Raw genomic sequence first — 13,481 nt, forward strand, 5'->3', positions numbered from 1 at the left:
CCCAGCCCCCCCCCGCACTGGAAAGTCTACACCCTTGGGCTCTGCAACTTACCTGGCTGCTTCTTGCTCTGACTGAGGGCTGCTGGGAGCAGGGGGTGGGGCTTGTTGCATGTTCCCGCCCCCTGGGCTCTTTACTGCCTGAGCTCCACTCCTGTGCGCTCCTGCAGGAAATGATCCCCGGCTGTGGTCATTTTGCCAGAAGATTACTCAGAACTCCCAAGTCCAGCATGCTCTGTAGGGATTTCACATCCTGTGGTTTTATAAAATAAAAATAAGGCTTTTTAATTGGGGCGGGGACCAAGGGAGCGCCACCTAACATTCTGCAAACTGAAAATAAACTTAACAAAACTAGTTGCCGCTAGGGAAATGCCCAAGTTGTCACTAAGTGATGAGTAAAACTGCCACTTTAATTCGAGGGAGGGAGTGTTTTGGAGATCTGGGAACTGCTTGTCCCGCTGGGGAATTTTAGAGATCGAGGAGCGCCCCTCTTCAGAATCAAACAAACAGAGCCGGAGTAAGCTGAACTGGTTAAACCTACCGAGTTGAGCTGTTCCTAGCAAGGCCTGGAAATGTCAGGAAAAAGAGTCCGGAGGTATGGAACCACTTCCTCTCTCCCTCCTCCTAAGGACGCCCTGGTGGGAAAGTGTCTTTTAAAATCTGTACAAATAGCATTTCCCCCAATCTGGTGGGAGAGACAGTCTGAGTTTGGAGCAGACCCTTTCTCGGGCGATGCATTTCTTTTTGCGTTGCTAAGCTTGCAGCAAGAGGTGAGTGTGTGGTGGTGGGTACCCAAAGTTGAGGTTCGGGGGGGATGCAAAAGAAAGCGGAGTGGCCCAGCCAGACTTGCTTGATCAGAAGGAGAGCGAAAGGGGTAGGGGTGGACCTGAGCCCAAATTTGGCCGTTTTTGCAAAACTGTCTTTTGCAACCCAGTGAATGGAAAGGACAGCAGTAGTCTGGATTGTACCTTGAACTTTCTGTATAACGTTAACAAAGCTGAGCGATCCACTTGGTACCCGGAGTTTAAGCCAGGAGAGATTTCTTTTTAGACAGGAATCTTTTGTTGCCAAAGTAGAGATGCCAGCCTCCAGGAGGGACCTGGGGATCGCCCAGAATTACAGCTCATCGCCATGGAGATAGATCAAGATGGGTAGCCGTGTTAGTCCAGAGCAGTAGAAAAGAGCAAGAGTCCAGTAGCACCTTAAAGACTAATATTACTTCAGATACAACTAGAATGTGAGTTTCATATATCCTTACAATGCATCGTCCTGGACTGAATCCAGAACTAGGTTTCCTGTCTCATTACCAATGCTGATTTCCCCATACCTACTACTACTCCTCTGCATATCACACCTAATCCAATCACGCCTGCTATTGTCATTTGCCTGCTATTGTCATTTGCCTGCTGAAATTGCTCCACTCGCCAAGATATAAGGACAGATAGACTCACATTCTGGCTGTATCTAAAGAAGTGAGCAGTGACTCACAAAAGGTCATACGCTGCCACAGATTTTGTTAGTCTTTAAAGTGCTATTGGACTCTTGCTCTTTTCTACAGCTCATCTTCAGACTACGGAGATAAGTTTCCTTGGAGAAAAGGGATGTTTTGGAGGGTGGACTCTATGGCATTGTGCCCCACTGAGGTCCCTGTCCTCCCCAGGCTCCATCCCCAAATGTCCCCAGGAGTTCCCCAATCTGGATCTGGTAACCCTCCACCCCTCGGCTTCTGGTGGCCAGGGGGGACCCGGAAACCTTATGCCAGAGGTTCTGCTAATGGGTTGCCAACTTTAAAAAATAAATAACTGGGCAATAATTGAACAAAGTTATTTCCAGAACTTTGGACAAAGAAAATATCCTGTCCTTTTTATGTTTTGGGAATGGAAAGTGTAAAGAAAGTGTGCTATGAGTTTGTGCAGTAGGAAGGATTGGTGGTTCTCTGAAGAGTTGGTCCCCCAGTGTATTCTGCGTGAGCCCTTCATCTGGACTTGCCAGTCTGATTGTAAAGACTCACACAGAGATGTACCAAATACCCTCCTCTGAGAATACCTGTAGTGGGAGTGATGACATCATTTGGTCATGGCTGTTGCAGAGTCATAGCGAATGACCTGCCCTCAATAGAGGCTGATTGGAAAAAGGCTAAGCCAGAACAGTAACTCATACAGAGATACTATGGGCCTCCTCCTCTGTTGTTACATACTTTGGGCTTTAATTTGTTCATTTCTCATGGGTCATTAAAAGTTCCTTACTTCCCCACCAGACAGATTTGGATGTTACTGTTTTAACAGATGCAGAAATGTAGTAGTAAAGCTCTGCAAGGTCCCTGTCAAGGAGGCCAGTATTATGGGGATTTGAACTTCCCAGGACAAACTCTGAGACACTGTACTGTGCCATCTCTTAGCTGTGTACAGTTTTGTGCAGCTGTGACTTTAAAAAAATAAATAACGGTGTCATTTAATGACTTCACTTTCGGCAGGGCTCTTTTTGTAGAAAAAGCCCAGCAGGAACTCATTAGCATAATAGGCCACACCCAACAGCAGGAACTCATTAGCATATTGGGCCACACCCCTGACAGCACAGCTCATTAGCACATTAGGCCGCACCCCCATGTTACCAGAAGTGTGCTCATCTAGCCATACCCACCTTTTGCTTGTTATTCTGTTTACCTTGTTTGTTGTCAAAACCCAGGGCTTTTTTGTAACAGGAACTCCTTTGCATGTTAGGCCACACACCCCTAATGTAGCCAATCCTAATGAGCTCCTGCTGTTGGGTGCGGCCTATTATGCTAATGAGTTCCTGCTGGGCGTGGCCAACTTGGGAGCCAGCCGAAACTCCGTTCCTGTGCAGTCCTGCCCAAAAATAGCCCTGACTTTCGGCATGAATCCATAAGTGACTTCACCATGTCAGGGTGACACTCTAGGATTCACCTGAAACTCTATGGTAAAAACTCTATGATGTACCCTGGGGTCATTTTAGGTTACGGAAATAGCATGTGGGGGGAGACAGGAACCCCTGCTTCCCCACACCACAGTCCCAACCAAAACTGAGCCCCTATGGTGCTTCTGAATTGAGTTCCTACAAGCCCTTGTGGCCTTCATGTGACAGATGTCACATGTGGTTTGTCTCCGAATGGTATTGTCAGGTTACCTGAAAGGAATCTATGAACCTTTTTGTGGGGAAGTAGTAAAACAGGACTTTGGCCTGTAAATTGCCTGGATAAGAACCAATAATCTCACCTGCTAAATCCCCCCCCCCAATAGTAAATTAATTCTTTTAGGATTAGGAAGGACTCTTATATATTAGAGAGACAGTCTGCTGTGTTTATATTGTGTATTATATTTACTGTCAGATATTTCACAAACACAGAGATGGATTTCTGACTCCAGTTTCATACCGCAGCTCTCAGACCAAGGAACCGTATATCCCCCCCCCCTCTTGTTGCGCTTTGCTTAAGGCTCCTGGCCTTCCTTCTGTGGGCTGTGTTCAGTTATTCCTTAGGGGCCTGTCCTACATTGATTTAAAAGCCAAGACGTTGTTTGTTCACTGGGGGAAGGTCGTGCTAGAAAAAAAAAATTAATTGCCTTACAGTAGGTAACCTAGTTTAAAATGTACCTCAGGAACCACATGGTGGGGAAATGACAGGCTGTGGTTCTGCAGGGTGCATTATTGTTCATGCACATGCGTTGATCCTGCAGAAAGACTGGGATAGATGCATCCATTCCACAGGAAGGAATTTAACTCCTCTAGATCTGGGGTCCCCAACGTGGAGCCTGGGGGCACCATGGCACCTGCCAACACCTTTCCTGGCACTTGCCAAGCATTTTTAGAAAGTGGGTGGGGTAGGGTTGCCAGGTCCCTATCTGGCAACCGGGGGGACGGGAGAGGCCGTGTCTTCAGGAGCCTCACGCACGCGTCACAATGACGTCACCCGGAAGTGACGTTATCACGCCGGGCACATTGTTGAGGTGTATGGTACCATAGAGTTTTAAGCCCAAACACTAGAGCATCCCTTGACGAAGTGCCCGGTGTGATGACGTCACCTCTGGGTTAGTCTTTAAGGTGCTCCTGGACTCTTGCTCTTTTCTACTACTACAGACAGACTAACACAGTGACCCATCTTGATCTAATACAAGAGTGACATCTATAGATGGATGTATTTATATATCCAGTAAATGGATGTGCTAAATAGTTATATGCATTAGAGAGTCAATGTGTTATATATGTTACATGTGTTTTATATGTGTCATGTGTTATATAGTCAGTTTTGAACAATTCTGTCTTTCTTTACTCCCAACGTAATGAATTAATTTAAACGAGTTTATACTCATATACCTTTATTTTTCCACTTAGGAAGAGGAAGAAGTGATAATACTTTCACATATTTTTTCCTTATTACATTTTTGTCTCACCTTTCCTCCGTGGAGCTTAAGGTGGGATCCTCTGCCTTAACCTCACAACCACCCTGTGAGGTAGGGTACTCTAAATGAGTGAGTGGTACAGGGCCACTCACTGAGCGTCAGTTAGGGCAGTAGCCATAGAGTCCGCCTTCCAAAGCAGCCATTTTCTCCAGGGGAATTGATCTCTATCGCCTGGAGATCAGTTGTAATCCCAGGCGATCTCTAGCCACCACCTGGAGGTTAGTACGCAAACTGAGGGTCACAATGTTAGGAAGATATGTCATCCAGGTTGGCAACCCTAGCTGCAGTGCAGGCACTGTGGGGTTTTGAACCCAGCTCTCCCCGGCTCTAGTCTGGCATTCTACCCAGGGCTTTTTTTGTAGAAAAAGCCCAGCAGAAACTCATTAGCATAATAGGCCACACCCAACAGCACAAACTCATTAGCATATTAGGTCATACCCTGACAGTACAGCTCATTAGCACATTAGGCCACACCCCCATGTTACCAGAAGTGTGATCATCCAGCCACACCCAACTTTTGCTTCTTATTCTGTTTACTTTTGCTTCTTATTCTGTTTACTTTGTTTATTGTCAAAACCCAGGGCCTTTTTTTGTAGCAGGGACTCCTTTGCATGTTAGGCCACACATCCCTAATGTAGCCAGTCCTAATGAGTTCCTGCTGTTGGGTGTGGCCTATTATGCTTATGTGTTCCTGCTGGGCGTGGCCAACTCGGGAGCCAGCCGGAACTCCGTTCCTGTGCGTTCCCGCCCAAAAATAGCCCTGATTCTAATGATTTGGTCTCCACAGTTTTTCCTTTCTCTCTCCCTATCAGAACAAGCCCCTCTTGCTGACTGAGAGTTCGTCGCCCACCCTTCGGTACTGGATGAGAAGACTTCCAAAAGAAGCCCCCTTGCGCTGGGTGAAATATCAGAGTGCTGCCTGGACGTGGGGGGCCTCCCCTCAGGACGGCTGGACACAGAGGAGGGAACGGCACCAGCTCTGAAAATGGAGGAGCAGGCCCCAGCCGGCTCCGGGCTGTGGGAAGGGAAGCAGGGAGAGGCCAAGAAAGGGCCGCCGCAGGTGGTGCACGCGGGCAGCATCGGGACCTTCCTGAGCAAAGGGCCCCCGCCCCAGGTGAAACGAGAGCCGGACGAGGTCCCCCAGCAGCACTGGGAAGCCCAGTGGCAGGAGTTCCTCAGGAGCGTGCAGGCCCCTGACCCGGGACAACTGCCTCAGCCCGCGTCGGGGAGTGACTCAAAGGATTTCCAGGCCTCCTTCAAAGGCGTCGTCAATGCCCCGCAGTGGTCGAGAGGAGGCTGGGCCGCCCAACCCCTGCCGAGCCTCGGCGGAGAAGGCCGCAGGGTGTACCGGAGCTTGGACTCCTTCGCGAAAGTCAAGGAAGAGATTCTGAGCGAGGACACCGTCCGCCTGGAGATGCGGCGCCAGCAGTTCCGGCAGTTCTGCTACCAGGAGGCCAAAGGGCCCCGGGAGGTTTGCGACACGCTGCGGGAGCTTTGCCGTCAGTGGCTGAAGCCGGAGCGACGCACCAAAGAGCAGATCCTGGAGCTGCTCGTCCTGGAGCAGTTCCTGATCATCCTGCCCTTGGAGATGCAGAGCTGGGTCCGGGAGAGCGGGCCGGAGAGCTGTGCCCGTGCTGTGGCCCTGGCAGAGGACTTCCTGGTGGGCCGGCGGGACAGCAAGAGATGGGGGCTGCAGGTGAGAGAAAGCCGGTTGCCCAGAAGAACCCAAGAGGTCCATGACTCATGAGGGTGTGTCCTTGGGTTGCTGGTTGGGAATGTTAGGTGTTGAGATTAAAAAACAAAGTTATATTAAAGCAGCCAGACACATGTGTACTTGTCTAAGGTACTTGGAGAACAAAAGTAAAATAAGTCGCCCTTACTAGCTCTAAGCCATATGTTGCTTCTTTAAGAAATTAAGTTATGACTCAAAGGAAAATTCAAGAAGAGAAACAAAGAGCAGTAAACTGAAATCCTTTGCCAGGGGGTGGCCAAACTTGCTTCACATAAGAGCCACATAAAATAAACGTCAGATGTTTGAGAGCCACAAGACGTGAACAAATATTGCACACATGGTTTTATTGGGAAATATGCAAATTGGCTTTTTATTAACATTAACTCAGACTACCAAAAATAAAACAAAAGGAGGTAAAACAGATATTGATAATGATATTTATTTGTACAATGCTATCTATTTGTCTAAGAGAGAGAGAGGTGGAAAGAATGAAAGGTGGAAGGAAAGAGAGAGAGAGAGAAAAACAAAGAAAAAATAGATGGGGAGGGGGAGGAAAAAAGGGAGAGAGAAAGAAAGGAAGGAAGGAAGGGTGGGGAAAAGAGAGAGAGAAAGGTGGAAAGAAAGCAAATAGATGGGGGAGGGAAGAAAGAAAGGGGAAAGAGAGGGGTTGAAAGAAAGTAAATCAATGGGGAGGAAGGGGAAAGGGAGAGGTGGAAAGAAAGCAACTTCAAATGTGTTCTCCAGGGCCCCCCCACACACACACACACACATGCCAGCTGGCTTGGCTTGGAGAAGGGATATAAAGGGACAAATGCTTTCTCCGAGCCGACCAATGGGAGGGGGGGTTGAGAACACATTTAAAGTTACAGTTGCGTTTTTTCCTCTGTTCCCCCTCACCTCAAGCCTACCCAGGGAGAGGAACACCGGCTGGGGAAACAACGACCATGCCTCCCCTTCGCCTCCCCAGCTGCCCTGCCGAGAGCCACACAATATGTGTGAAAGAGCCGCATGTGGCTCCCGAGCCACAGTTTGGCCACCCCTGGGCTAGAGTCGACAGCTAGGTAAGTGATAAATCAGCACTTGATTTACATTGAAGTAAATAGATGGGGAGGGAGAGAGAAAGAAAGGGAGGAAGAGAGAAAGAGAAAGGTGGAAAGAAAGCAAATAGATGGGGGAGGAAAGAAGGAAGAAGGAAAGAGAGAGAGGTTGAAAGAAAGCAAATAAATGGGGAGGGGGGGAGGGAGAGGTGAAAAGAAACCAACTTCAAATGTGTTCTCCAACCCCCACCCCCATGCCAGCAGGTTTGACTTGGAGAAGGGATTTAAAGAGACAATTGCCTTCTCCAAGCTAACCAATGCGGGGGTTTGAGAACACATTTAAAATCGCTTTCTTTCTCTGCTCCCCCCCACCTCAAGCCTACCCAGGGAGGGGAACACGGGCTGGGGAAGGGACGACTGATCAGAGAGGCCTGCCTCCCCTTCACTTCCACAGCTGCCCTGCCGGGAGCCGCACAATATGTGTGAAAGAGCCGCATGTGGCTCCCAAGCCAGAGTTTGGCCACCCCTGCCCGATGCTCTCTCCCTCGTCTCATCCCCAAACTATTGATTATTCAATTGGAGAATCCCAGCACCAACCAATTATGCATTCTGTCACCTTGCTCTAGCAGGAAAACTATCTAGATAAGGCTATTGGATCTCTAACTAGAAATTAGCATGCATAACAGACAGGAAATGCTTTCATTTATTTTTTTTTTAAGAAAAACTGGCACCACAGGAAGAGAACGCACAAATATCCCAACAGGGAAATGCCTGGAGATTTGGGGATGGATTCTGGGAAGGGCAGGGCTTGAGGAGGGGAGGGAGCTCAATAGGGTACAATGCAGTAGACTCGACCCTCCACAGCAGCCATTTTCTTCAAGAGAAATGATCTCTGTAGTCTGGAAGTCAGCTATAATTTTGGGAGATCGACAGGACACACCTGGTGTTTGGGAACCCTAGTGCATTCAGATGTTTCTGAATATCCACATGGAAATTGTAACGATTGGTAGGTTTCGGCCTCCCAGAGGACTAAACTTAAAGATATATGTGCCAAGGTAGCATAGGCCCCACTGGTGGGCCTCCTGATGGCACCTGGGTTTTGGCTACTGTGTGACACAGAGGGTGCGGTCAGACGGCGTGCTGGGAGCGGTTTAAATTGCTCCGGCCCCGATGCGTTTTTTTTTAACCTGGAGAATCGCGATCACACTCACCTCCTTGCTCCGGATCGCTGCGCAGCCACATCGCTCCTCGCCGTCCACACGCAGGAGCGTGCGTCAGCGTTGTTTTTCTCTCTCTCAGTTTGGGCCATGCGCACAGGTGGCCATCTGTAGAATTAAAATTTGCGCCCATGCGCAGAACAGCGATTTCCACTTCAACCCGACTGCTGTAACACTTCCCTTTAAACTCTAAAGGAACACTTCCCTTTAAACGTTTACCCCGAAAATGGCCTCCGTGAGATCCCAAACTCATCTAAATGCTAAAACTAGGCACTGTTTAAACATTGTTTTTAATAACGCGGTGGCAGACCACCGCCTATGCGCACACTGCCAACACTTTAAAAACAATGGCGGGCAAAAAGCGGAAGCCTCGGGCAGCTTTCGAGCAGGAAGGGGATTCAAACCGGAAGTGGCTCGACACTGGAGGAGCAATCAGACGTCAGAAAAGTGCGGCTGGAACCGGAGAATCAGGAAAACACCACTTGGAGACCTGGTATCAAAATACTCTGGGTTAAAGCAGTTTTGAGCCGGAAAGCGATGGCTGGGGACGGGAGGCAGATGTTGACTGTGTGATCGCACAGATAAAATCCGTTTCTGAGGCAGGCCAAAAGCGGACTAAACGGCCCGTCTGACTGCACCCACAGTGTTGGACTGGATGGGCCACTGGCCTGATCCAATATGGCTTCTCTTGTGTTCGTAGGGTGCAGAAGTGTGTGATTCTTTCTCAGGTACTGGATATACTTGCAGAGTTGCTTGTAAGGAACCAAGGCAGTTAAATGTCTCAGTTCAGTAGATATACCAAAGAGTAAGAACATAAGAACATAAGAGATGCCAATGTTGGATCAGGCCAAAGGCCCATCCAGTCCAACACTCTGTGTCACACAGGGGCCAGAAATACCAGGGGCCATCAGGAGGTCCACCAGTGGGGCCAGGACATTAGAAGCCCTCCCACTGTTGAACCCCCCCCCCCCAGCACCAAGAAGACAGAGCATCACTTGCCCCAGAGCCCCTAGCTATACCTTGTGGCTAATAGCCACTGATGGACCTCTGCTCCATATGCTTATCTAATTCCCTTTGGAAGCCGTCCATGCTTGTAGCACCCACCACTGCCTGTGGCAGTGAATTCCACGTCTTAATCACTCTTTGGGTGAAGAAGTACTTCCTTTTATCCGTTCTAACCCGACCACTCTGCAGTTTCATGGAGGGCCCACGAGTTCTTGTATTATGAGAAAGGGAGAAAAGTACCTCTTTCTTTACCTGCTCTTTCCCATGCATAATCTTATAAACCTCGATCATGTCACCCCTCAGTCGTCGTTTCTCCAAGCTAAAGAGCCCTAAGCGCCTTAACCTTTCCTCATAGGGAAAGTGTTCCAACCTTTTAATCATTCGAGTTGCCCTTTTCTGCACATTTTCCAAAGCTATAATATCCTTTTTAAGGTGTGGTGACCAGTACCATTTTACATGCTACATTAGTCATAAATGGCATGGGGGTGGAGGTTTTTGCCCCCCCCCCCCTGTAGGTTTGCCAACTCTGCGTTTTGAAATTCCTGGAGGTTTGTGGGGTGGAGCCTGGGGAGGGCAGAGTTTGAGGAGGGGAGGGGCCACAGCAGGGTATAGTGCCACAGGGTTTCCCTTCAAAGTAGCAATTTTCTCCAGGGGAACTGATCTCTGTAGTCCTGAGATCTGTTTAATTCTGCTGAATCTCCGGGCTCCACCTGAGGGTTGGCAACTGTAGCCCCTGGCTTTGAAATATTACGTCTTTATGCCTCCCTACCTCCAGCAGCTGGTATTCATAGGTCCCTTGCCTCTGAACATGGAAGTTCCAGTTAGCTTCGTGGCTAGTAGCCACTATTAGGTAGGCCCTGTCACCCATGAATTTATCTAGTCCTCTTTTAAAGCCATCCCGATTTGTAGCCGTCACTACATCCTGTGGCAGTAAATTCCTCAAATGACTTTTGCCTCAGGCAAAGGAACGTGACAGTAGCCACTGTATTGCGGCCATTCCCTGAAATGTGTTTTTCTTTTTCCTGATTTCCCCCTTCAGGTACCTGTGCCTTTTGCGGAGGTGGCTGTGAATTCCGCCGAGGCGGGCCAGGTTCCGTCAGACACTTGGAACCGGCAGCTTTGCAGAGCAGCCAAGCAGGAGTTGGGCAAAGAAGGAAGCCTTCTGGGTAAGGCTTTCTTGTGCAGAGCAGGTCCATTTATAAGAGACGTTACCTAGCCTCCAGGAAAAATGTCCCTCTTCTTCTTCCAAACCTTCATAAACTCCTATAGGCCTGAAGCCTGATCAAGGTGGGTAGCCATGTTAGTCTCTCTGTAGCAGCAGAAAAGAGCAAGAGTCCAGTTGCATCTTAAAGATTAACAAGATTGGTGGCAGGCTAAGGAGCTTTCCTGAGTCATGGCTCACTTCTTCAGATGCCTGAAGCCTGTTTGGACTTGCATCCCGGCTTTGACCTGCTGGAGTGACAGTGGGTCAGTCACAAGTTCTCTCAGAGCTGTTCTCTCGAGAGCAGTTCTGTCACAACTCTCTCAGCCCCACCTACCTCACGGGGTGTCTGTTGTGGGGAGAGGAAGGGAAAGGAGATGGTAAGCCGCTCTGAGACTCTAAGTGAAGGGCGGGGTATAAATCCATTCTCCTCCTCCTCCTGCTCTCCTTACACCAGTTTGGTGTAGTGGTTAAGTGCGGGGACTCTAATCTGGGAGAACCGGGTTTGATTCCCCACTCCTCCACTTGCACCTGCTGATGTGACCTTGGGTCAGTCGCAAGCTCTGGCACAGCTGTCCTTGAAAAAGAGCAGTTTGTGTCAGAGCTCTCTCAGACCCACCCGCCTCACAGGGTGTCTGTTGTGGGGAGGGGAAGGGAAAGGAGTTTGTAAGCCTCTCTGAGACTCCAAGTGAAGGGAAGGGTATAAATCCAATCTCTTCTTCTTTGGTGTAGTGGTTAAGTGTGCGGACTCTAATCTGGGAGAACCGGGTTTGATTCCCCACTCTTCCACTTGCACCTGCTGATGTGACCTTGGGTCAGTCGCAAGCTCTGGCACAGCTGTCCTTGAAAAAGAGCAGTTTGTGTCAGAGCTCTCTCAGACCCACCCGCCTCACAGGGTGTCTGTTGTGGGGAGGGGAAGGGAAAGGAGTTTGTAAGCCTCTCTGAGACTCCAAGTGAAGGGAAGGGTATAAATCCAATCTCTTCTTCTTTGGTGTAGTGGTTAAGTGTGTGGACTCTAATCTGGGAGAACCGGGTTTGATTCCCCACTCCTCCACTTGCACCTGCTGATGTGACCTTGGGTCAGTCACAAGTTCTGGCACAGCTGTCCTTGAAAAAGAGCCGTTTGTGTCAGAGTTCACTCAGCCCCACCCACCTCACAGGGTGTCTGTTGTGGGGAGGGGAAGGGAAAGGAGTTTGTAAGCCGCTCTTAGACTCCAAGTGAAGGGCGGGGTATAAATCCAATCTCTTCTTTTCTTCTTCTTCTTCTCCTCCTCTTCCTACTCCTTGTCGTGATCCCCCCCCCCTTTTCATCAGGCAATGGGCCGCTGGGAGATTCCTTCCGTCAGGAGGCTTCTGATCAAGTGGAACCACACGATGCGTCCATGAGAATAGGCTTAGTTTTCCAACATTATGAAGAAGGAATGATGGCCTTGGGGCAGCAAGGGGCAGCGGCAAAGCAGACGAAGGACACAGAAAGCAGGATAGCTGAAGCTCTTCCCTCTTGGGAAGGTGACTTTCACGAGAAAGAAACCAAAAGGCACAACTGTGAGGGGCTAAAAATGAGCGCTAACAGTGGTGAAGGAAGCTTCAGACCAAGTGGAGACCTTCTTAAACAAGAAACGGTCCCCGCGGACAAGAAGCCCCTCAGGTCCTCACACTGTGGGGAAATCTTCCCTCAGAGTTCCAGCCTCATTGCCCACGAGAGAAGCCACATGGGGGACAGGCGCTTCAAGTGTTCCGAGTGTGGGAAGAGCTTCAATCAGAAACGGTACTTGACGGGGCACAAGCGGATCCACAAGGGGGAGACCCCGTACAAATGCTCGGACTGCGGGAGGAGTTTCAATCGCAAGTGGAACCTCATAGCCCACAAGAGGATCCACTCAGGGGAGAACCCCTACAAGTGCTCGGACTGTGGGAAGACGTTCAGTCAGAAGGGGAACCTCATGACCCACGTGAGGATCCACACAGGGGAGAAACCGTACAAATGCGCCGAGTGTGGGAAAAGATTCAGTCAGCGGGCAGGCCTTACTTCACATCGGAAAAGCCATATAAAAATCGACACTGTTGGAAAAGCTACTGTGGGCTATCTGATCTTCTTAAACCTAAGTGACTCCAAACAAGAGGGGAGTCCTGTGCAAGCTCAGCGAGTGGAGACAAGTTTGCCTTCTTGAACACAACCGGTTTTACATTTGAAAAAAGTTAATCTGCATAGGCGATAACTCTTTTTTTTTTTAAACCCTCTGTAATAGAAACAGGTTGTGGTCAAATATCATTAAATATCAGAAAGTTCCTAGGAAGGGGGAAAGATTCTCACTGTGCTTTGGCATGGGTAAAACCTTCATTGATAGCTGTCAGTGGAGCAGAACCCATCTGCAGAATGCATATCTCATGGCAAAACTGTTCTTAGATTGTATCGCTTTCAGACAGTTGAGTGGGGATTGCATAATTCAATATTTCACTACATATTTTTTAAAAATCTCCTTGCACATGGAAATCTAGACGACAAAGAGAAAAGTTTATATCCTGAAATGGTACCTTTCTATGTGCAGAGACTTTTTTGTGGTGAGGAGGGAGCATTTGAGCATGTGAACGTTCCCTCCTCTCCCTGGAGTCTGTCCCAGAGCAATTTTACCACATGGTCTGCAGTTAGCATTGACTGAGGAAGTGGGTAGAAAGGTGTTTCCTAGAAATCTCTTCAAAACCCATATAAATCTTTTTTGTGGTATTCTGGCATCCCTAATCCTGGGGGACTATTCACGCAACCACTTGAATGTGTGGTGGCTGTCGTTCAGCACACACACAGAGGTAAGTTGTGTGAGTGCTCTGGTGTGTGCAGAACCCAAAATTCGGCCCATGTCACGATCTAGTTCAGGGGTC

General features: G+C 49.0%; 1 protein-coding gene across 1 annotated transcript in view; it reads left to right on the forward strand.

Moving 5' to 3' along the window:
* LOC107122610 overlaps positions 1-12,839 on the forward strand; it is a 49,095-nt gene extending 36,256 nt beyond the window's left edge. The window contains exons 10-12 of the mRNA XM_015425722.1: positions 5,251-6,108; positions 10,443-10,569; positions 11,919-12,839. Coding sequence (XP_015281208.1) covers positions 5,251-6,108; positions 10,443-10,569; positions 11,919-12,775 — 1,842 coding nt within the window. The 3' untranslated portion in view covers positions 12,776-12,839. The remainder of the gene's footprint in view (positions 1-5,250; positions 6,109-10,442; positions 10,570-11,918) is intronic.
* Positions 12,840-13,481: the final 642 nt, after the last annotated feature.

Source organism: Gekko japonicus, unplaced genomic scaffold, assembly GCF_001447785.1.
Source record: "Gekko japonicus isolate JY-2015 unplaced genomic scaffold, Gekko_japonicus_V1.1 scaffold1592, whole genome shotgun sequence".
NCBI lineage: Eukaryota > Metazoa > Chordata > Lepidosauria > Squamata > Gekkonidae > Gekko > Gekko japonicus.